The 19848-nt window shown below is 41.6% G+C and overlaps 3 protein-coding genes across 5 annotated transcripts; all 3 read left to right on the forward strand.

Annotated features, from left to right (window-relative positions):
* The first annotated feature begins 1023 nt into the window (after nt 1-1023).
* tmc8 (transmembrane channel-like 8) lies at nt 1024-8988 on the forward strand. The gene is made up of 16 exons (XM_047578963.1): nt 1024-1299; nt 1711-1963; nt 4122-4264; nt 4358-4492; nt 4578-4630; nt 4708-4847; nt 4921-5068; nt 5826-5990; nt 6089-6240; nt 6324-6393; nt 6500-6609; nt 6761-6947; nt 7715-7866; nt 7978-8121; nt 8313-8391; nt 8547-8988. The coding sequence occupies exons 1-16, from the start codon at nt 1257-1259 to the stop codon at nt 8652-8654; spliced, it is 2082 nt and encodes a 693-aa protein (XP_047434919.1). The 5' UTR covers nt 1024-1256; the 3' UTR covers nt 8655-8988.
* On the forward strand, nt 8686-14273 carry LOC125004403 (putative pregnancy-specific beta-1-glycoprotein 7). Of its 2 annotated transcripts, XM_047578966.1 has the most exons (11): nt 8686-9182; nt 9275-9301; nt 9478-9759; nt 9839-10135; nt 10980-11252; nt 11337-11660; nt 12838-12891; nt 12972-13079; nt 13186-13210; nt 13291-13376; nt 14046-14273. In XM_047578966.1, exons 1-10 carry the CDS (start codon nt 9128-9130, stop codon nt 13340-13342), a joined length of 1497 nt encoding a protein of 498 aa, XP_047434922.1. In that variant the 5' UTR covers nt 8686-9127; the 3' UTR covers nt 13343-13376; nt 14046-14273. The 2 variants fall into 2 exon arrangements, with proteins under 2 accessions (XP_047434922.1, XP_047434925.1); XM_047578969.1 differs by lacking the exon at nt 12838-12891.
* A 123-nt stretch (nt 14274-14396) lies between these two features.
* On the forward strand, nt 14397-19339 carry si:dkey-93h22.7 (carcinoembryonic antigen-related cell adhesion molecule 5). 2 transcript variants are annotated; one of them, XM_047578964.1, is made up of 13 exons: nt 14397-14556; nt 14628-14654; nt 14775-14895; nt 14977-15152; nt 15590-15752; nt 16838-16944; nt 17026-17298; nt 17410-17712; nt 17794-17898; nt 17972-17999; nt 18945-18993; nt 19067-19132; nt 19208-19339. In XM_047578964.1, exons 1-13 carry the CDS (start codon nt 14526-14528, stop codon nt 19298-19300), a joined length of 1542 nt encoding a protein of 513 aa, XP_047434920.1. In that variant the 5' UTR covers nt 14397-14525; the 3' UTR covers nt 19301-19339. The 2 variants fall into 2 exon arrangements, with proteins under 2 accessions (XP_047434920.1, XP_047434921.1); XM_047578965.1 differs by lacking the exon at nt 14775-14895 and having other exon boundaries at nt 14433-14556.
* Nucleotides 19340-19848: the final 509 nt, after the last annotated feature.

Raw genomic sequence — 19848 nt, forward strand, 5'->3', positions numbered from 1 at the left:
ACCGGACTGAGACACTTTAAAATCTACATATATCTCATGTCTGGGATTGTAGATTGAACTGTATATTTAACTCGTAACTTGCTACACTACTTTTAAGATTTTTTGTATTTTTTTTTCTCCCTGACTTGTACTCTTATGTCTATGTCTGGTCACACATTTATGTTTTCTGTTGTCTCTTGGATAAAACAATTTCCCTGCGGAGATCAATAAAGTGATCTTGAATCCTTGAATCCCATTTAGCTGCTGTATAGCTTAATTGAAAAGTTGAATGGGACCAAACCATTGTTTAATAAAAGGCTTGTTTTCATCGTAAATTCATTGGGTTTCCACCTATTTTCACACCAGAAGGGTGTGAAAGTTCTGGGTAAAGGCTGTTAATTCCTTCGTAAAGTAGGAAGGAAATAGGGCGTTGTTCGCCGCAACTGTTTGCCTATTTTAAGTGTAAATGTGTTTGTGGACTTGTGTGTGACAAAACAATAAAAATTAACAACTGTTTGAGATGTGCCCTCCTTCTCCTTTACTATGGGCTAAACTCCCAATTTGAATAATCCAATGATCTAATATGAAATGGATGGGGACAGTATGCGTGGTTTTGGTTGCAGTATTTTTAATAATTTTTTAATCTTCACAGCATCTCTGTTGCCAAATTATCTGCTGTTGCATGTGATGTTTATAAATGGAAACGAGTGTTAAAGTCTCACTGGAATTGAAACCAATCATGTGAAAAGAAAAACCGATAAGTCTCTGCTCACGCCTCTGCTAATGGAAAATGACATTAACTGGAAGACTCTTTGTGGTGTAGCAAGTGGGTGTAAAGAGCCTTTCTGCAGCTTCATCTCACACATTCAAACGTCACACGCACACAAATGGTTTTTTGTCAGTCCAGATTACCACCAGTGCAATGTCTGAGTCTGCATCCTGTCATGTGATTTCCTTTGAGTTGTCACATTGATCCTTAATGTACAGACAGATCTGACATCTGTTCCAACTGCCAGCAAGAGAATCATACAAACACAACTTGAGGAACAACGCTCACTCCAGATCAGCCGCTCGGGGTGTTCACTTTGGTGCAACGCCTCCCTTGAGGTGCAAAACAGGATATTTTGATTCAGCTTTAGCGGAAGTTACTTCTTACAGTTGAGAGCTTTAAGTTGCGACTTGGCATATGAGCTAGAGAACAGAGAAGTTTCGGGGGGGGGAGTTTGCCTTTATTTTTTTTAAAAATGTTTTATTAAAGAGGAATTGTAAAGGAAAACATGGAGGAGCGCAAACCTATGAACTTCACTCGGCTTTTATCAGGTAATAGAAAATGAAACTAATGTGGCGATTGTTTGACTGTGTGACACGGTATTTATAGTATGTATTAATGTGTGTGGACCTACGGCAAGACTTTGTACTTACAAACCATCGCTCCCGAAGGTGTGTTTTTTTTCCAAAGAAGCAGACTTGATCTAGATATGTCTTAGGCTGCATGGTACTATAGTGCTGTTTTCCTTTCATTATGTCACAGTAAAGCTCAGCTTTGATGAGTTTTCCTATAATTTGTTGACATTTTACAGAGAAGCTAATGATGAAGTACTTGAAGAAAGTATTTACAGTTTGAGTAAAACAATACATGCAAAACTTAATGAAACATTTGCTGTGTAAGGCACATTGTATGCAACCACGTAGGGTAACCTGCATAAATGATACGTGCTATTTTCTCCACAGATGAAAGCACTCAGTCCGACCTGTCTACGGACTCCTGTGAGTACCATCAGACAGAGATATTTGACCAGCTGCCGAGCATCCAGGCTTGCCGGCCTGAGCTGAGCAGACTTGGAGGCTTTGAGGCCGCCCAGGGTGGCCCAGAACCCGAGGACAGGCTCAGCAATGTCCACCTGTCCAGAGGATCCAGAGACAAGGCGTTGATGCAGCCACTCAGAAACAGGGCCATTTGTATGCAGGCAAAGAGAAGCATCAGGTGGGAAAGCTCATTACACACTCTCCAAGTGTTCACCTTCTTAATCCACATCTTATTTTGACATTCAGTCAATTCAGATTATGTGTTCTGTGAAAATGTATTCTTTATTGGTTTACTGACATTTACACTCAAATACACTCACTTGCCAATTCAGTAGGTGCACTAATAGAACAGTCCTGTATAAAATCTTCTCTTAATGACCATTATGTTTATGTTGAAACAGCAGCAGAAAGGTGGTAATTCAACTGTTGGCTCACTTTGAAGGATGTAGTGTGAAACGGCATTAACTTAAAAAAGTTTCTATAATTTAGCCTAGCCCCCTGACTTAAATTGAGTCGTGCAAATAATAGAAACATGTGTTGGTTATACCCAACACAGCCTCCAAAATGAAAACAGTTGAATTATGATATGATGATATGATATGATCCTTTTATCGTCACTAGTACAAGTACCAGCAAAGTTAGCCATCAACCCGTCCATACATATACAAAACATACATACACTTAGCAGCTCTCTCAGTTTATTTAAACATTTTAAACAAGTGCTGAATACGCCAACCTTCACAAAGCTAAGATTTAGTGCAGGACTGGTACATGAGAATACATTTTACTAGTGAGTGTACTTTCTTTGCTTCTTGGCTTCTGAGCCAGTAAAAGTAAATGCCTACGTGTGACCTCCTCCAGGTTGTACAGTCCCCTCCAAAAGTATTGGAACAGCAAGGCAAATTCCCTTGTTTTTGTTCTTCACTGAAGACATTTGGGTTTAAGATGAAAATATGAGTATGAGACAAGAGTTTAGAACGTCAGCTTTTATTTCCTGGTATTTACGTCTAGATGTGTTAAACAACTTCCCATTTGTCACCATTTATATTACACCACAGAATTTTTTGGTGAGCAACGTGATGTAACAAATAATCTTAAAGTAAATGACATGTAATATTTGGTGGCTTAACCCTTGCGTGCAGTGACTGCCTGAAGCCTGCGACCCATCAACATCACCAAACTGTTGCATTCTTCATTTGTGATTCTATTCCAGGCTTTTACCGCAGCTTCTTTCAGTTCTTGTTTGTTGCGGGTGGTTTCAAAAAATATTAATGAGCCTGATCCAGAAGCAGCCATGCATGCCCAAGCCATGTTTCAGATCACAAGCAGTTACGTAAGCAGTTGGCCTTTCCATCACTTTGGTAGAGATTAATATTGGTCTCATCAGTCCATAAGATTGTGTTTTATCCTCTTTAACGAGAAATGCATACTTTATAGGTTTCAACCCAGGCCAAAAAGGAGACTAGTCATGCTGAAATATTTAATGTTTGAACAAGCAACCTTAAAGGCAACACCTGGTCAACAAGAAACACCTGTCAGTCACATGTTCCAGTGGCTATGCTCACTTGAAAAATGGGTGGGTTCAAACAAAGGGTGGTATGTCCCGAGTTGTTTAACACATCAAGATGTAAATACCAGGAAATAAAAGCTGACATTCTGAACTCTTGTCTCATACTCATCTTTTGAACTTAAACCCAAATGTCTTCAGTGAACAACAAAAACAAGCCTTGCTGTTCAAATACTTTTGGAGGGGACTGTAAATATAAGTGATCAGATGTGAAATGTGTCGTCAGTGCATCATGGGTGTGTTCACACCTGTACTTGTGATGGGATCACTCACGGCACATGTTAATACCAGGTATGAACAGGTCCTGTCTGTGGGAACCAGTCAAGCCACCTCAGCTGGGTGTCCTGCTTGGTGATTTTGTATTGTATTCTGGTTAGTTTAAGGGCCTGGATAAGAAAATAATCCTGCTATTCAAATGTAAAAGCCCGTACAAATATATTTTTAGTTTATTGTGATTCCTTATCCACTTCATTGTTTTGGGACCACAGATTTGAAGTGTCTCTTTTAAGACAGCGCAGGTTTTAGAGTGTTACAATGCTTTTCTTAAAATAAACGCTTCAAATCGTGCTACCGGTTCAATCCATGCTTCTCATACACTTGGACTTGAAAAAGCTTCTCTTCACAGCCCTGGACGCCCTATGATTATTTAAAAAACAACCAAAAACAACTTGAATTTATGTTAAATTATTGTTATCTCATGGATAAAGTCTGGATTTGATGAACTTCAAATAAAAATGGATTTGTTAAAGATGGAATGTATGTTTCTTAGGGAGAGGAGAAAGAAGCAAATCAACAACACTGGGGAGTCGTGGAGGCGGAGCCAGAGCATCAGCAGGAAAAGGTTGTCTGCATCAGTGGCAGCGGCTCTTTCCAGCCTGTTGCCATGGCGGAACTCTCTTCACACCATCGAAGGTACAAAAGGCCTGTAATACACTTACTATATAGACCCCTATGTCCTCCAATGTGAATTCAGTTTCACTACTAACCTTCAGTGTTCTCTTCCAGGCAAGTTCGGAGTCGGCGTGAAGTCCTATTTTGTTTTCCTCAGGTATCTGGTTTACATGAACCTGCTACACTGTGCACTTATCTTTGGCTTCATTCTGGGACCAACAATATTTTATGGCAGGGGTGAGAGCAACGGTGAGTCAATTTTAACAGGTGACACCAGTACAAATAAGTACAACTGTGGTAGCAGACTTTTTAAAGTACTTATGTTATTTCACAGAAACAATGCGATTTGGAGGCAACGACTCTGTTTTAGATTTTTTCCTCGGAACGGTAAGTTTGCAAAGTCATGCACAAGAGCAGTTTGTTTTCTATTCCTGTTTCATTTACTATTTTTGTCTTTTCTACAGGGTTACCTGGATCGTTCACCAGTCTTCTTTGGCTTTTATACGCCCGGCTCCCTGAACTTAGCGTGCTTGAACACGACTCTGCTGTACCTTGCTGCAATCCTCACCATCTTCCTCCTCAGTCTCGTTATGGTGGTCCGCAGGTTAGTGATCCACAACAAGTCAGAAAAAAAGTAAGAGAAGTTATTTTCCCTTACATCTTTTCACCTCTCACAGGACAGTGGTTGGCTACAAGCACACTTGGATGCTCGGGACGCGCTACAGCATGAATGTGAGCTTTAAGATCTTCTGCAGCTGGGACTTCACCGTCCAGGATCCCGCTGCCGCTGACCTCAAACGCAGCTTCATCAGAAATGACCTCAAGGTGAAAGGATGGACATGATGCCATTTTTCTAATTTGCTCCAAAAGGAAAGTTTACGGCCAAGTATTAGAATGAGAATGAGGAGTTTATTTCGAGTATGTACATAAGGCAAATAAAAGTTCATCAAGAAATAATAGCGCAACACACGCAAACATACACACATAAGCACCTACATATTAGAAACACCTCTCCGTGTAAAACTTGATTACAGTTTCCAAATCACCACAGAGTTGATTTAGCAGTGCCCTGAAGTGGTTCTGATGTCAGCTGGACTTAATGACCTCAATTCTTTTTAACTAGCTGTGGCTAATTAATGTGCAGTAAGCTACAGTGTCGCACCCTGCTGCCAAGTTTGTGTTAAAAACTGTATAGTTGTAGAAAGTCATGTCTTCCTCTTCAGATAAAAGTCAAAGCCTTTTAATGAGATAGATTATTGTGTGGCCAAGGCCAAATTTAGGTTTCATAAATGAATGTGCTGCTAGCAACCTGCTATTGCATAACGAGGTTGCTAGCAGCCCTAAAGTGAAACTTGTACAAGTAAGTACAAGTAAAACTTGTAATATACTGTACTAAAAAAAATTCTGTTCTTCACATTGACTTTGATGCATTATTTTAAAATAAAATAAAATAAAATAAAATAAAGCAGTGTACAGTATATATTTTAGATATAGTGCACAGTTGTCCACTTAAAATGCTGCACATTCAGTAGGCACTATAAAATAGATTGGATGTTCACGCAGTCTTTCTGTTCCTCCTCAGCTGCTCCTGGAGGAGCAAAGTTTCTCCTTGCGTGAAGCTCGGAGGACACTTGGACAGAAGGTCCGCCTCTACCTGCTCAGGTTCATCCTCAACCTCCTGGTGTTGTGTTTGCTGGGCGGAGCCTTCTACCTTATCTTCTTCATCACAGAAATATCCATGAAACAGGTGTGGATGTGATGCAGATGGTCTTGTTTAGCTGCAGACATGAATGTGGCCGGTAGTTTGTCACATGTTATTGTGTTTTGTTTTGTTGTTTTTTTTAGACCGGACACAACTGGCTGATCAGTCTGTTCTTTGAGTATCTTCCTCCGTCCACCATCACCATTGTCAACCTATTCCTCCCTCACATCTTCCGTAAGATCTCATCTTTCGAGGACTATTCTTTCACCACACAGGTGAATGCGACGCTCGTGAGGTGAGTTGAGAAATAAACAGATAGGAAAACACCTACTATACAGACACAGTTACAAGCCTGCATGGATTCACTCTTTCCTCCAGGAGCATCTTCTTAAAGCTGGCCTCTTTGGGAATCTACCTATTTTTTGTCCTCAAATCAACACACAGTCAAGTAAGTCAATGGGGATTCAAGGTCCTTCAAACTGATTATTAAAAACATCAGCTAGTGCTTTTGAGTCAGACTTTCCTTTAACTCGGTTTTGGGTTCTTTGTTGCAGAGTGACTCTCGGTGCAGAGAGAACCAGTTTGGTAGAGAGATGTACACACTGACTATCTTCAACTTCTTGGAGACTGTCTGCAATGCCTTTCTCTGGGACTACCCCAGGAAGTGGGTTTGCTTGCAATCTACGGTTTCTTTCTCTGTCACTGCTGTGGTTTGAACGGAAAGATCAAGATGTGTTTGATGTCACTTCACAGCACATTCCCCCCTCGATCGCAGTCATTCTCAGGTTTTGTCTGCCCCCCCCCCCGTTCGACAGGTTGTTGCAGGAGAGGTCTCCCACATCCTGGCTGATCCGGTTGGTAGGGAAACAACGGTTCCTGATCCATTTTGAAGTGCTGGATCTGGTGCACAGTCAAACTGTATTCTGGGTGGGAGTCTACTACTGCCCTCTGCTGCCTCTGATAGGAATGGTCGCACTGGTGATCACGTTCTACCTCAAAAAGGTTGGCTGAGACATGAGAGCTATAGACCACCCTCTGCTAACTAAGTCTTCTTTTTAAATTCACGTCAAAACAATAAACACAGCTGCAACTGCAGACCAACTGGATGTAAAGACCATGGTTAAAACAGGCTAGACAAATCCAAATGACTGTGGTTAAACAGGTTTTCAGGAGGACACAACTTTAGAGCTCGGCCAGTTCACAAAAGTGAGGAATTGGGGCGCAGGTGAGGAAAACAGGATGACACAGATTGGCTAAACAATGATAAAACGATCTGACAATTCTAATTATTTCTTTTTCATTTATCATAACAATTTATTGTTAATATCTTCGCGGTTGATCCTTACATTTCTTCACCATGAATAATTTCCAATTCTCGTTTGAGTTATTTTTAAACTAAAATGATGACTTTAAGCAGCCACGGTTAAACCTTTTCAAGCAGCTGGAGAACACGCTTTTGCCAAAAGAAGATGATCAGCCTCCCTCCTGTGTTTGTGGCTGTGAATATGAGGCTAGCTTAGCTTAGCATCTCCACTAGAATAAGAGTCACACCATTTGTGTCACAACTTGGCTGGAGTGCGGCAACATAGAGAGGAGACAGACCTCAGAATTACAACAAGTTCCTCCTCTGTTGCTATCCTTAAATGGTTGAGAATCTCAACAATAGAGTTGTCTTATTTCCCTCTTTGTGGTTTGTTGTTTTGATGTGACAGAAGGTTGTGACCAACGCGCACTAATGAACACAAACTGTGTCCCTCTCCGTCTTTCAGTTCAGTGTCCTACGGTGCTGTGAGGCAGAGCATCGGGTGTTTCGAGGTTCCAACTCCTCGGTTTTATTCCACTTCATGCTGCTGCTCGGCCTCACCATCGCTGGAGCCACGCTGGCCTTCAACGTCTACCAGCAAGACAGCATGACCCACACGTACTGCCACTCTGCTGACATCTTATTTTGTCCACAGCACCGCATCCAGAACATTTTAGATCTAGAAATGAGAGAACTCTTTCCTTTTTCTCCTTCTTTTTGCCTCTCCAGGTTGCCCTGTGGTCCATTTGCAATGGGGGAATCGGCATTTACTGTCATGGAAGGTTGTGTGAACACTCTCCCCAGCCCTGTGCAGACCACTCTAAGCTACGTGGCCTCTGCCACCTTTGCCCTGCCGCTCATACTAGCTGAGATGTAAGAGTATAGGTGGCATCATCTTCAACATCACTGCTCATGAATTGGAAAAAAGCATCATGTATGCTAGATATAAACTAGATGTTGTGTCAGTGAATAATGACCAGTGAATACAGGCTTCTATTAACAGATGCAGTATTTTGCTCTAATCTTGCCATATTTACTTGACATGAAGCACTTTGTTTCCTCAGTGTAATCTTAACCTCATATGTGTCACGAGGACGCTCCAATCAGAAGGCGATTGAGAGACTGAAAGAACTGCTGGTTACGGTAATATGTCACAGAACAACTTCCTATGAATTTCCTCTGAAAATTAGTTTTCAGAGGAAATATGTGAGTTTCTTTCTCAGAGGGGTCTATTGTTGTGTTGTATTGTGTGTTACTCAATGTGTTTCTCAATTATTTGTACACGTTTCCCCTCACAGACCAGCACAGACAAGCGTTTCCTGGTCAAGAAGCACACCACAATGCTGAGAAGCAAGCGCAAAGCGCGTTCTGCAGTCACTGAAGAGGACCCCAGTCCATGCATTTAGACTGATTAAAGTCTGCCCGCAGACCTCCGCGTACAAATAATGCCTTGCTCTGGCCGACCACACCTGGGTGGAGTCCTGCGGCGGCTAAAAATAATATGACAAAGGACTGATGAACTCTCATTTCCCGTGATATAAAATGCAAATATTAAACAGAACTGTGATCTTTTTCTGCGAAGGCAAATATTTATGCACAACAATGTACTGATAGACTCACAGTTATAATAATTGTAGTTTAAGTAGTTTAATAATAATAAATGTGACTTTATATGTATTCAAGTGAATGTTTTTTTGTTTTTGTTTTTAAATGATGCTAATTAAACATCCTTCTACATGTTTTTAAGTTTTATCTGAGATCACGCTGAAACCAAACATGCAGCCAGATATGTTATCTACTCGCAACACACATGTAACACCCCTAGCCTCGACAAACACATACACATTCAGCCGTGTCGGAGAAACCATGTCAAAGATATATGCATACCATTATTATGAGGAACCGTCAGATGCTCAATTTGTTGCCAATTTTGGGTGAGTTGGTTGAATTCTATTTAAAATAGCAACATAAACAAATGACCTTATCGACTAATATTATTTCCTGCAATGTGCATTTTTTTCCCCAGCTGTGGCAAGTTTGATCATCAGGATATGTAAGTGTGTTCAAATGGTGCTTAAAGTAGATCTATGTAGCCCAGTTTCATTTTGCGTTCTTTTCTCTGTAAAAGCTTTTGTGTATTTATTATACCGTTTTAAACTGAGGTGGTATCCTTGGATCAAAAACAATAAAAATGTAAAACAGGTCAGTTTGTTTCATTTTATTCTGTAGGCGGATCGAGCTCTGTTCTTCCAGTGCTGACTGGCCCTGACATGGCCTACCTCGGCTCAAGGGTGGTTTTCCAGTGTATTGCGCCTGCCTCATCGCCGGCTGTAACCTATGAGTTCATGAGGAGCGGTGGAGTCCTGGTCGCCACGGACATCGACCTCCAAGGTGGCCAATTTGCGTCATTCTCCATGAAGGTGGCTGCAGCGTCAGACGGGACGTACCACTGCAAGGCCACGGCTGGAGGCCAAACAGGAGTCAGCAACAGCATCAAGCTGAGTGTAGTCAGTGAGTAGTGGATGCTGGGTGTTTTACAGAGTATTACCAAACTTCCGTCTTCAACCATCTGTCATCCCAACATTTCTAGCTCCAGCATCAAACACCAGAGTGACCTCTGACCCCTTCCCCCCTGCTGCGTACGAGGGGTCACGCATTGTCCTCAGCTGTGATGTCCAAATGGGCTCCCACCTTTCCTATACCTGGTTTTTCAACAGGAAGGAGGTGACATCTTCAACCTCCGTCCCGTTTCACTTCACTGGGAACAAGCTAGTGATGGAGAGCGTGACTCCGCAGCATGCTGGACATTATTCTTGCAATGCATGGTCCACAGTGAATAGCATCAAGAGGGTTTCCAGCAGCACAGAGGTCCAGGTGACAGTCAAAGGTATATAATAATAAAATGATAAACAACGTATACTGAACATTTATCCCAGGGCTGGGCAGTTCATTTCTACGGGGGGCCCCATGAAAAATCTTAAATGTGTTGGAGGGCCGAACCAAACGATAACTTGAACTTAATTCTGCTCAGTATTCATTTTCTCCCACTGTAAAAAGCAGTAAATTATATATGTTGATAAGCTGCTACTGGTAATCAGAGGTATAGGAATATTCTGTAAATATTTATTTAAATTTATGAACTTTGGTGTAGGTCGAAAAGGAAAATAAAACACTACGGATCTGTAGTTCCAACACATGTTGTAAACCTTGTCCTCTTTGGAAAACGTCAGTGGACCAAGGAGGGGCCATGTAGCTACATGAATTGCTGTCTCAATAAATCTCAATAAATGTTTAATAGATGGCAAGAAACTGTTTCAATCATCCTTTTTGAAGAATACTGCATTTCATTTGCCTATGACTGACATACCTCAGGCCAGACAGGGATGCCCAAAGGGCCGTATGTGGCCCACCGGCCGTAAAATGCCCAGGTCTGATTTATCGGAAGGTGGAGATAACTCACGGTTGTTTAAAAAATGGTTACTCTGGATATAAATGCTGGAGTTATTCTACTTTTGTTGGGTATGGACTGAAAGATCCCTACAGCTATTAATTAGATAAATTAACTTGTGCCACTAGTGTCATTGCCTTTTAAATCTTGTCCAAATTGCTCTAGACTGCTGACATTCCCTTCAGTTTATTTTAGTTTCTCCTAACATATTGTTTATCTCCTCCTCCTCCTCCTCCTCCTCCTTCTCCTCCTCCTCCTCCTCCTCCTCCTCCTCCTCCACCAGTTTATATTTCGAAGCCACAGATCTTGTTCTCCTTTTTCAAAGAGGGAAACAGTTACTATGGCAACGTGACCTGCTGGTCATCGAGGGGGACTCCTCCAGCAAACTTCTCTCTTTCGCTTGATGGCCATGAAGTGGGATATGTCACAAAAACCGACTCACTTGTTGCCTGGTTCCACATTGCCATGGTACCCGGGGTGGACATGGGCGTGGCACAGTGCCTTGTGAAAAGTGAGATTCAGGAAATGATAAGTGAGCCTGTGACTCTGGAAGTAGGTATGACTTGTACAGAGATGTATGTCTTGCTGGGAGCTTTAATTATACACTTTACAAATACTCTCTTCTTTCCTGTGTGCTCAGTCCCAGCTGGAGGGGATGTGAAGGTGGAGGTGGAGTATCTATACACAGCTGACTCCAAGCTAGCTGCTGCCAAGCTGAACTGTCAAGTCAGCAGAGGGACGTTCCTTTACATATCATGGCTCTTTAACGACTCTGCCCTCCCCTCTGTGGACTCCCTCGGTCAGCCCATCACGTCTCACAATGCCCTGACCAACCGAGGACAAACCCTCGTCCTCTCTAGGCTCAGCCCGGAGGAGTCTGGGTATTACCGCTGCAGGGCCAGGGACAGCTTTGAGGACTCTGGACCCTGGGTGGAGAGTGCAGCACAGCTGGTTCAAGTCACAGGTGAAGAGATCTTTCATAAGGAATAAAAGTGATATTTTAATGAATAGTGTAACATTGTAGGACATTGTCTTATTTGCCTCCCTACCAAGAAGCTCGACATCACGCTCATCTCTGAAGCTACATTCAACAGCTGCTTAGCTTAGCGTAATGACTGGAAACAGCTTCCCTCTGTCCAAAGGTTTTCTTCATCATTTCATCATTTCTGGAGCCCAAACAGCCAACCACTAATTAACGCAGCATATTTAAGTACTTTAATCCATACAAAACACAGATGTAAAAATGTTGGTAGGTATCTTGGCCAGGTCGTGGATGTATAATGAAGGACTGTATATCACACTCAAACATGGTGTCCGCACACTAGTTAAATTAAATTAAAATTGCCATCTTTTTGCATGTTGACGAACAACTTTTCAAGCTCTTGGGCTTTTCGTGTGCGTTATTACGACCCTGGCCATTATGTAGCTTTGGCGTTGGAAACCTTTAGAAAAACATGAAAAGTCACAAGAGAGAAGAACTTTGTTTGCAGCTGGACAACTTTGGTCTAATGTTTTGGGGCTCAGACTGGCAGCACCAGATCCTGCAACCTTAATACAGCCATAGGCCAGTTGCAGTGACTCCATGTATGTATTCACTGAGACACCTCCTGTCCTAGATGCACAAATGTACCTTCTACCATTGTAACTGTGTCTTTGAATTTGTCATGTGCTCTAATGCATACAGTAGTCTGCAATTTCACAATTCAATGTGACATGTTTTATGGGGGAAAGGTTGCTGCTGTTTTGCTCGACAGCAACTTTAATTTACTGCTGACTATACAGTAAATGTCTGAGTATGTATTGAACGGGGAGGCAGAAAATGCCACAGCCACTGAGGCGCTGACTCATTTGAGCTCAGAGTGAAGACACAATCTGGCTCATAGCTTTTTTAACCACATGAAACAAAGACACACATATGAAATGTCAATTAGTGACATTTAAAGGCAGATTTCGGTCATTTTATGCTGACCCAGACATGAGAGTGATATCGATCCTCTCATCAAACTCTTACCAAGAAGGCCAAACTGTAACTTTAGCAAACTTTTATTTGTTCCAGGCTTAAGATTTGATTAATTCTTCTTTTCTTTATACACAAATGTGCTGTGTGTGGGTGGTCTCTGCATTGTTTTACCTGCAATCAGACAGGAGCCTTCACTCCTTGACACAAGCAACACCTGCCACTGAAACATCACCAAGTAAAAATAATATACCATACATTTATTTGACTGCCACGCGCCCTCAACAGTATGATATATTTGCTTTGTCTCTTCTGCAGAGGTGTGCCTGTCTACCATAGAGGGAATCACCATAGCGTTCTGCTGCTTCCTTTTCTTGATGCTGGCAGTGGGTTCAGCCTGTTGGTACAAGATATCTGACAAGTCAGGTGTGTGTGTGTGTGTGTTTGAAATGGAGCTTCACTAAATGGAACAAATGTGTTGATAAATTTGTATTAAATGTATTTTCACCTTTTTTTTTTTTTTTTCCCACAGTTCGTGCCCACATTACTCCAACAAAGTAAGTTTTATCTCAGCTCAGACAGTTTAATGCTCACTTAAATCAGCCTGTTCAACGCTGTTTGTACCTTCCAATCCCAGCTCTGAGGCACTTCCCCTGTCTGAAATCCCAGTCGGAGGGCAAGCTCGTTGACACTTTCTCTTTGGACTGTGAGCTTCAGAATGAGGTATACAGACCATCAAAACACAATTCAGTTAGTGAAACATGAGCCATTAGTGGCCAGCCATAATGTTATGGCCAACAGGGTATAATCAAGTAAATAGCGCTGACCATTGGGTTATAATGGTGTCTGTCAGTGGGTGAGATATATTAGGCAGCAAGTGAACATTTTTTCCTGGCTGGGTAAGTCTCATAGATGCACATGGGGGACAAAGGCAGGCCCGTGTGGTCCTGAACACCTGACGAGCTACTTCTGCCCATATTGCTAAAAGTTTAAATACTAGTGTCAGACAGGAATTGCGGTTGATTTAGCATGGGGCTGCATAGCCAGAGGCCATTCAAGGTGTCCATGCTGATCCCTGTCCACTGTTAGAATAGTCTGCAATGGGAACACACTGTACCACGATGCAACGAACATGCCGTTGCCATGGGGAGTTGCTTGGTCTGCAACAATGTTCAGTCGGTCATAAACACACATAAAAACCGGGAACAAGTTTACCTGTAGGAGCATTACACCGTAACAAGATTTTAATGTTTTAAAGAAAATGACTGCCCAGCGCAAGGGGCAAAACTCAAAGTGTGTAAAACTCAATGTGCACTAGACACTTATGTTTTCCTTAATATTAAGCAGATTAAAGCAGAAAAAAACATCCCAACCTTTCTGTTTCTGTTTCAGACCTTGGAGATCACATTATGATACAGGAGGATCCTGCACAGCTTACCTAATTTAAATGTAATGTCTGATTTAGTATTTGTATTCTTGTGTTGCCAAATTGCTTTTAAGCCACTGTTTGAACATTACCTTTAATTTCAAAAGAAAGTGTATGTACCACCTACTCTATACTGTCATAATTAGTTTTCATGATATTTTTTAATCAAACCAATAAAGAATTATGTTTCATTACACCTTTGTGCGTGTCTGACTTTTGCTGTTTTGATATTCATGTCAAATAAAACTGTGACAGCATGAGCAAGTTGATATGATATTAGCGGGAGGGAGTGTCCATCCACTATCAGTTATTAGCACATGTTTCTGATCGCGGGGGTATTTTTCCAACCCTCTACTTTAAACCGTGAAATGCCCTCACTCCTTTCCTACGCAGCTCATTATATTTGAAGCCTATCGTTGAATTAAAGCGCATCATTTCTCTTCAGGATGTTTCATTCCCTCTTTGTAGTCATCGTGGGTAAGCTAATCAACACAAATGAAAATTTCACAATTTAAAAACTATTGTTAACTTCTTTTTCGTCTCTGCAGGTTTGTGCTACTGCAGCAGTGAAAACAGTAAGTCAGTTTTACTTATTTATTTATTTATTGTGTGTATGCGTGTCACCAATTAATGTGGTTTTGTGGCTGTGTGATTTTTGATTCTTTGTGGTGATCCAGTGTCATTATATTTTGTAGTAACTCTGGACAATCCAGTGCTTCAAGGCCCCTCTGAGGCTTTAATTAAGAAAGCTGTAGACTTTCAGTGTTATGTGCCAAACCCCCCGAAGAATGAAAGTATCCTTCTGCAGATATACAAGTGGGTGCAGTCAGTAAAACACTGTGCTACAATATATCAAGAAATGACGAAATTTCTCTAATCATCATGAACCTTTTCTAGGAAGGACGACCGTAATAAGGTGTTGGGCGAAACCACCTCCCTGGCGGGGGAGACCGTTGTCATTCCCATGTTGATTACACGTTCCCACGGAGGCTTCCTGGAATGTGAAGCCAGAGCACAGAACAACTCTGAAATAACGCCCAGTGTCAGCTCCCCACACTATCTGAAGGTTGTTGGTGAGTGTCTTCTCTATCAGGGGTGTGTACACTGGCTTCCCTGTAACACCCACACAGAGCATTTTTCACGCTCATGTTTATATAATCCCAAAACAAGACCAACACATCAAAATTTAGAATTTTAGCATGACGCAATGTATCCTCCAGGGACCACAAACATTTCCATGAAATTCTTTAGCAACCTTTCTAATATTCATAATGGGTAAATGCTAGTTAAGTATCATTAAACTAACTCATATCTTCTGTAAAAATAGAAAATAACAACCAAGCAGCAGCCTCTAGGGTTGAAAATGAAGCCGGAAACTGCAGCGGCAATGTTCACTAGAAGACCAATTTGCAGATCCCCTTGTTGCTGGCATCAGGAGCTGGACTATTTATCAGTGGATCAACACTTTGTTTTAAATACATGTGACCTTGTGGTTGTGTTTGTCCTGTAGAGCCAGTGAAAAATACTCAGATCAACAATTCGGGTCCGGTGGAGGTCCAAGAGGGGAAAAATCTGCACCTGCATTGTCACAGCACCGGTACTGATGTCTCCTACAAGTGGCTGCGCAATGGTTTGCTCATCTCTCAGTCTGATAATGAGCTCAACATCTACAGGTCAGTAGAATATCATCAACAGGAGGATTTGGGCGTATACAAAACCAGCATGGTATCCAGTGGTTGCTTTAGCATTGCTGATTCGGGGGTTGCTACAGTGCCGCATGTTGATAATCACGGGGCCAGAGCTAGAGCTAAAAACACACCAAAGAACTACGGGCAATAAAGTCCAAACGTCATATCGCTTGAGTCTGAGTTCTATCATAAAGACTATAGCCAATGAAACATAGGTTCTTCGCCTGTGTGAGAGGAAATAACTGTTCAGGAAGAGCAGTTGGGAGAAAAGAAACAGCTACAAAGTGCTGCAACAGTTTGTCATACAGAGGTGGCCTTTCATAGTTTCCAGGGAAAATGTGCACAAATCCGCTGCAACATTATGACCACTGACAGGAGTGAAGTGAATAACAAGTATCTTGTGAAAAAAAAAAAGGTTTAGCTTAGCATAAAGACTGTAAATGGGAAACAGCTAGCCTGTGGTGTCTGGACAACAAAATCCAAGAACTACCGTGAATGAAGGCCAGTAGTGTCCAACTTGCGTCTCAATCAAAATGGTGCATTTAAAAGCACCATAACATCACTACTGCAGCTATAAGAAAGAAGAAGAGCTGCTGTTAGTCTAGGAAGCTAGTTAGAGTCACAAACCATCATACTGGGCAGGAATGAAACGTGCTGATTAGTTGGTCTACATTATCTGTGATCGATGTTAGATAAAGATGTTAAATGCCTTCCCTTTGTCATTGTTGTTTTGTTGTACATTTGCCACATTCTGTCACTAGCTGACGACGAGTGCTGGCACTAGCTCATTAGAGTATTAAGATTATTAGGATACAAGTTGCAACAACCAGCTTGTCCCACTTTCCAAAGTGCAGCTTCCACCTATAAATCTAATTATGATCAAACATACGCTGTACATACCGGATCAAAACATTTTGTCTACATGGTGTTACATGCCTCCCACAAGGAACTGTAAAACTGAGGTTTGTATGAAAAATGCGCATATTAAATATGACCCCAATGGTCAAAAGCTGTCCAACGCTGACCAAGAAATGTGTTGGATGTATTCAAACAGTCTGTGTCACCCTCAGAGTCACTCCTGAAGACAGCGGCTCCTACATGTGTATGGCGACAAATGTGTTCAACAACACACAGGTCTTCACCTCCAACAGCTCTGAAGTTGTAGTCACAATCAAAGGTAAGATGTCATCTCTAGTGAATAAAACACTGTGGGGAAATGTTCTGCAAAATAATGTCTTCTTACTTCCCCTTTCCTCAGAGCCTGTGGTGAGGACTGACATCACCTACACCGTGTTAAAGGATGATTTCCAAGCTTATTATGCCATGGTGACTTGCAATTTAATCAAGGGGCCTGTTCCTGTCATATTTACCCTATATAACGGAACACAAAGAGTTGACGTTTCCCGGCGTATCCATGAGAGGCATCATACATTTAAGGTTCATCTTATACCTGGAAATACATTAATGCTGATGTGCTCAGCAACTAGTGGAGACCAGCGTGGAACGAGTCAGTGGTTGCCTGTAAAAGTTGGTAGGTGCCTTGTTTATAATTGTTAACATAACCTTTGTAGCATATATGTCTCATTGCAGTGACTCTCCATTTGTCTTCACATCTCTTTTCCATCCACAATGTGTCCAACAGTCCCAGTCCATGGCCCTGTGACGGTGTCTTACAAGTATAGTGTTGGAGAAAACAAAGCTCTCGTCCTGAGGTTCTACTGCAAGGTAGCCAGCGGATCTCATCCACGATACCAGTGGTTCCTTAACAAAACGCTTCTCCAGAATGAAGGAAGTTTCTACCGCATCACTGACGATCCATCAGAGCAATCGGTACTGGAGATGGAGAAGAAGAAAAGGAAACGTGGAAGATACCACTGTGAAGTGTCAGACAGCTTTGACAACACCACTGCCATAAGCAGCACGGGATACCTTGTAAATGAAGAAGGTACAGTTGATCCACAGCTGCTGACTCAGGTAAAACATCCTTGTGGCACCTGTACTCATTGTCGTCTTACCACTCCTCTAGTGCCAAACCAGCTTTCCGCTGTCTTTGTGGCGGCAATTGTCTTCGGAAGTTTCGCGCTTGCGATTCTCCTGGTGTCTGCTTGTTGCTGGACTGGAGTATTACAGAGTGAGTTCACAGTATTTATCTGGAGTTCCTCCTCCATATTGCTGAGGAATAACATTGTTCACTTCTCTTTCAGGATGGAGGCTTTATGGCAAGACGTCTCTGTGAGTCATTTCTTCGATTTATTTGATTCCTCGTGAAATGATGACCTCTTCACAAGAGCAAGTTGTTTGTTCCTCTTGTGAAGAGGACTGTGTCTCTTCTAACATTTTCTTTTTTTAATTGTAAGGAACTTAGGTGGCTAAAGAAGACATTCATTGAATCATTGTATTCATTCGTGCAACTTTTTCTTAACAATATATCAAGTGCTCTGAAGGAATTGGAGCCAAACATGTAAATTTTTACTTGAAACCAGTTCCCTCACTCACAAAAGTTTTTTTTTACTGTTGAATGTTTGTCTGAATTTGTTTCATTGGGAACTGAGTTATTTTTTTTCTGTATCAGATAAAACATGCATCTTAGTAAAATCCAAATGATGTGTTAGCAAACTCATATTCTGAAAAGAATTTGATCTGGCTGTGCGTATACATCCTAGAAGTGAGTAAAATGATGATGGACCATCGTGGATACATGGCGGTGCTGTTAATTCAAATGCTGTTACTGCCAAAGCACCAACTACACTGAGTTGCAGTTAAAATATAACATTTTCTGGTGCATAAGAATTGTTTAAAGATGTGATTTGATGAAAGGACATCTGCACCCAGATTCGTAGAGGATGTAAGATTTTTAAGAGGATATGAAACTGGGGTAATTTACATTTGGACTTTTTCCATCTTTACGCTTAAAGAGAACTAACAAACCTTTTTTCACTTCATGTTGTCTGCTTAAATATCTGCGTCTGATCTCAGTGATGACGTAAAGGTATGATAGCATATGATGAATTGATGAGTTGTCTGACAGAAAAACAGCACCAAATTTGAGAAAGACCCATACATAGATTTCTTTTTTGAATGTTTGAATCCTGGGATGGGATTTTTTGAAAATATTTTTCCAATATCGACGTATTCTTTCAGGAAGATATCTTTAATTTTACCATGTTTTCTTCTCAGGCGGCTCTTCGAAATGGAGAGAACAGTAGCTGCATACGAGGACGAGCTGGTTAGTCAGCATATCTTTATTTCAGCCACTGTATTATTTCACTGTATTTGTCATGACCGATCTTTCCTGGTAGGAATTGGCAGCGCTTACTGAGGATCCTGATATAGTGTTGTCAGCTGACGAGGACGCATTTGATCAGGTGGGTCAGAAGAATTCATGAAATGGTTCTGTTCGTCATACACAGTCCAACTCACTCGTTTTCTCTCTCTTTCAGACATCTGAGGCCTCTGAAGACGAGTGGCCTCAAATTGAAAAGGAGAAGAAGACGATTGAGGACGAACCAGTTCAAACAATGTTTGCTCTGTAAACATGCTCTGTTGTGGTTAAATAAACATCTTTAGGGGAGGCTCTGTGTGCTCTCTTTTCAGTATGTGTATCTGCATGAGATACAGTGGGTGAGGAGTATAATAATGACAACAGTCAGCCATAACATTAGAACCACCTGCCCAATATTGCGTTGGTCCCTTTTTAACCAAAACAGCCGTGACTTGTCCAGGCATGGACTCCACTAGACCTCCAAACATGTGCTGTGGTTATCTGACACCAACATGTTAGCAGCAGATCCTATCAGTCCTGTGAGGTGGGGTCTCCATGGATCTGTGTTGTTTATCCAGCACATCCCTCAGATGCTGGTTTGGCTTGAGATCTGGTAAATTTCATTGTGTTCCTTATCCTACTGAGACCCAACCATTTGTTCAGAATTTCTTTAAAATAAGATTAAGAACTTTAGGTATTTGGGATTAGTAGGACCTATGAAGTATATATATAAAAAAAGCATCATCTTTGAACTGGAAGTAATTTTGGGGGGAAAAAAAACAAACAAAATATGTGGACACAGGGATTATTTCACTGTAT

The sequence above is a fragment of the Mugil cephalus genome, chromosome 2 (genome assembly GCF_022458985.1).
Source record: "Mugil cephalus isolate CIBA_MC_2020 chromosome 2, CIBA_Mcephalus_1.1, whole genome shotgun sequence".
NCBI classification, from domain to species: Eukaryota; Metazoa; Chordata; class Actinopteri; order Mugiliformes; family Mugilidae; genus Mugil; species Mugil cephalus.

Coding starts and splice junctions, on each gene's coding strand:
- tmc8 (XM_047578963.1), top strand. CDS start 1,257: ATGGAGGAGCGCAAACCTATGAACTTCACTCGGCTTTTATCAG. Junction 4,265..4,357: donor CTCTCTTCACACCATCGAAG/GTACAAAAGGCC, acceptor GTTCTCTTCCAG/GCAAGTTCGGAGTCGGCGTG. Junction 6,394..6,499: donor TCAAATCAACACACAGTCAA/GTAAGTCAATGG, acceptor TCTTTGTTGCAG/AGTGACTCTCGGTGCAGAGA.
- LOC125004403 (XM_047578966.1), top strand. CDS start 9,128: ATGCATACCATTATTATGAGGAACCGTCAGATGCTCAATTTGTTGCCA. Junction 11,253..11,336: donor GCCTGTGACTCTGGAAGTAG/GTATGACTTGTA, acceptor CTGTGTGCTCAG/TCCCAGCTGGAGGGGATGTG. Junction 11,661..12,837: donor ACAGCTGGTTCAAGTCACAG/GTGAAGAGATCT, acceptor ACCTGCAATCAG/ACAGGAGCCTTCACTCCTTG.
- si:dkey-93h22.7 (XM_047578964.1), top strand. CDS start 14,526: ATGTTTCATTCCCTCTTTGTAGTCATCGTGG. Junction 18,000..18,944: donor CTTTATGGCAAGACGTCTCT/GTGAGTCATTTC, acceptor TTTTCTTCTCAG/GCGGCTCTTCGAAATGGAGA. Junction 19,133..19,207: donor ACGAGGACGCATTTGATCAG/GTGGGTCAGAAG, acceptor TCTCTCTTTCAG/ACATCTGAGGCCTCTGAAGA.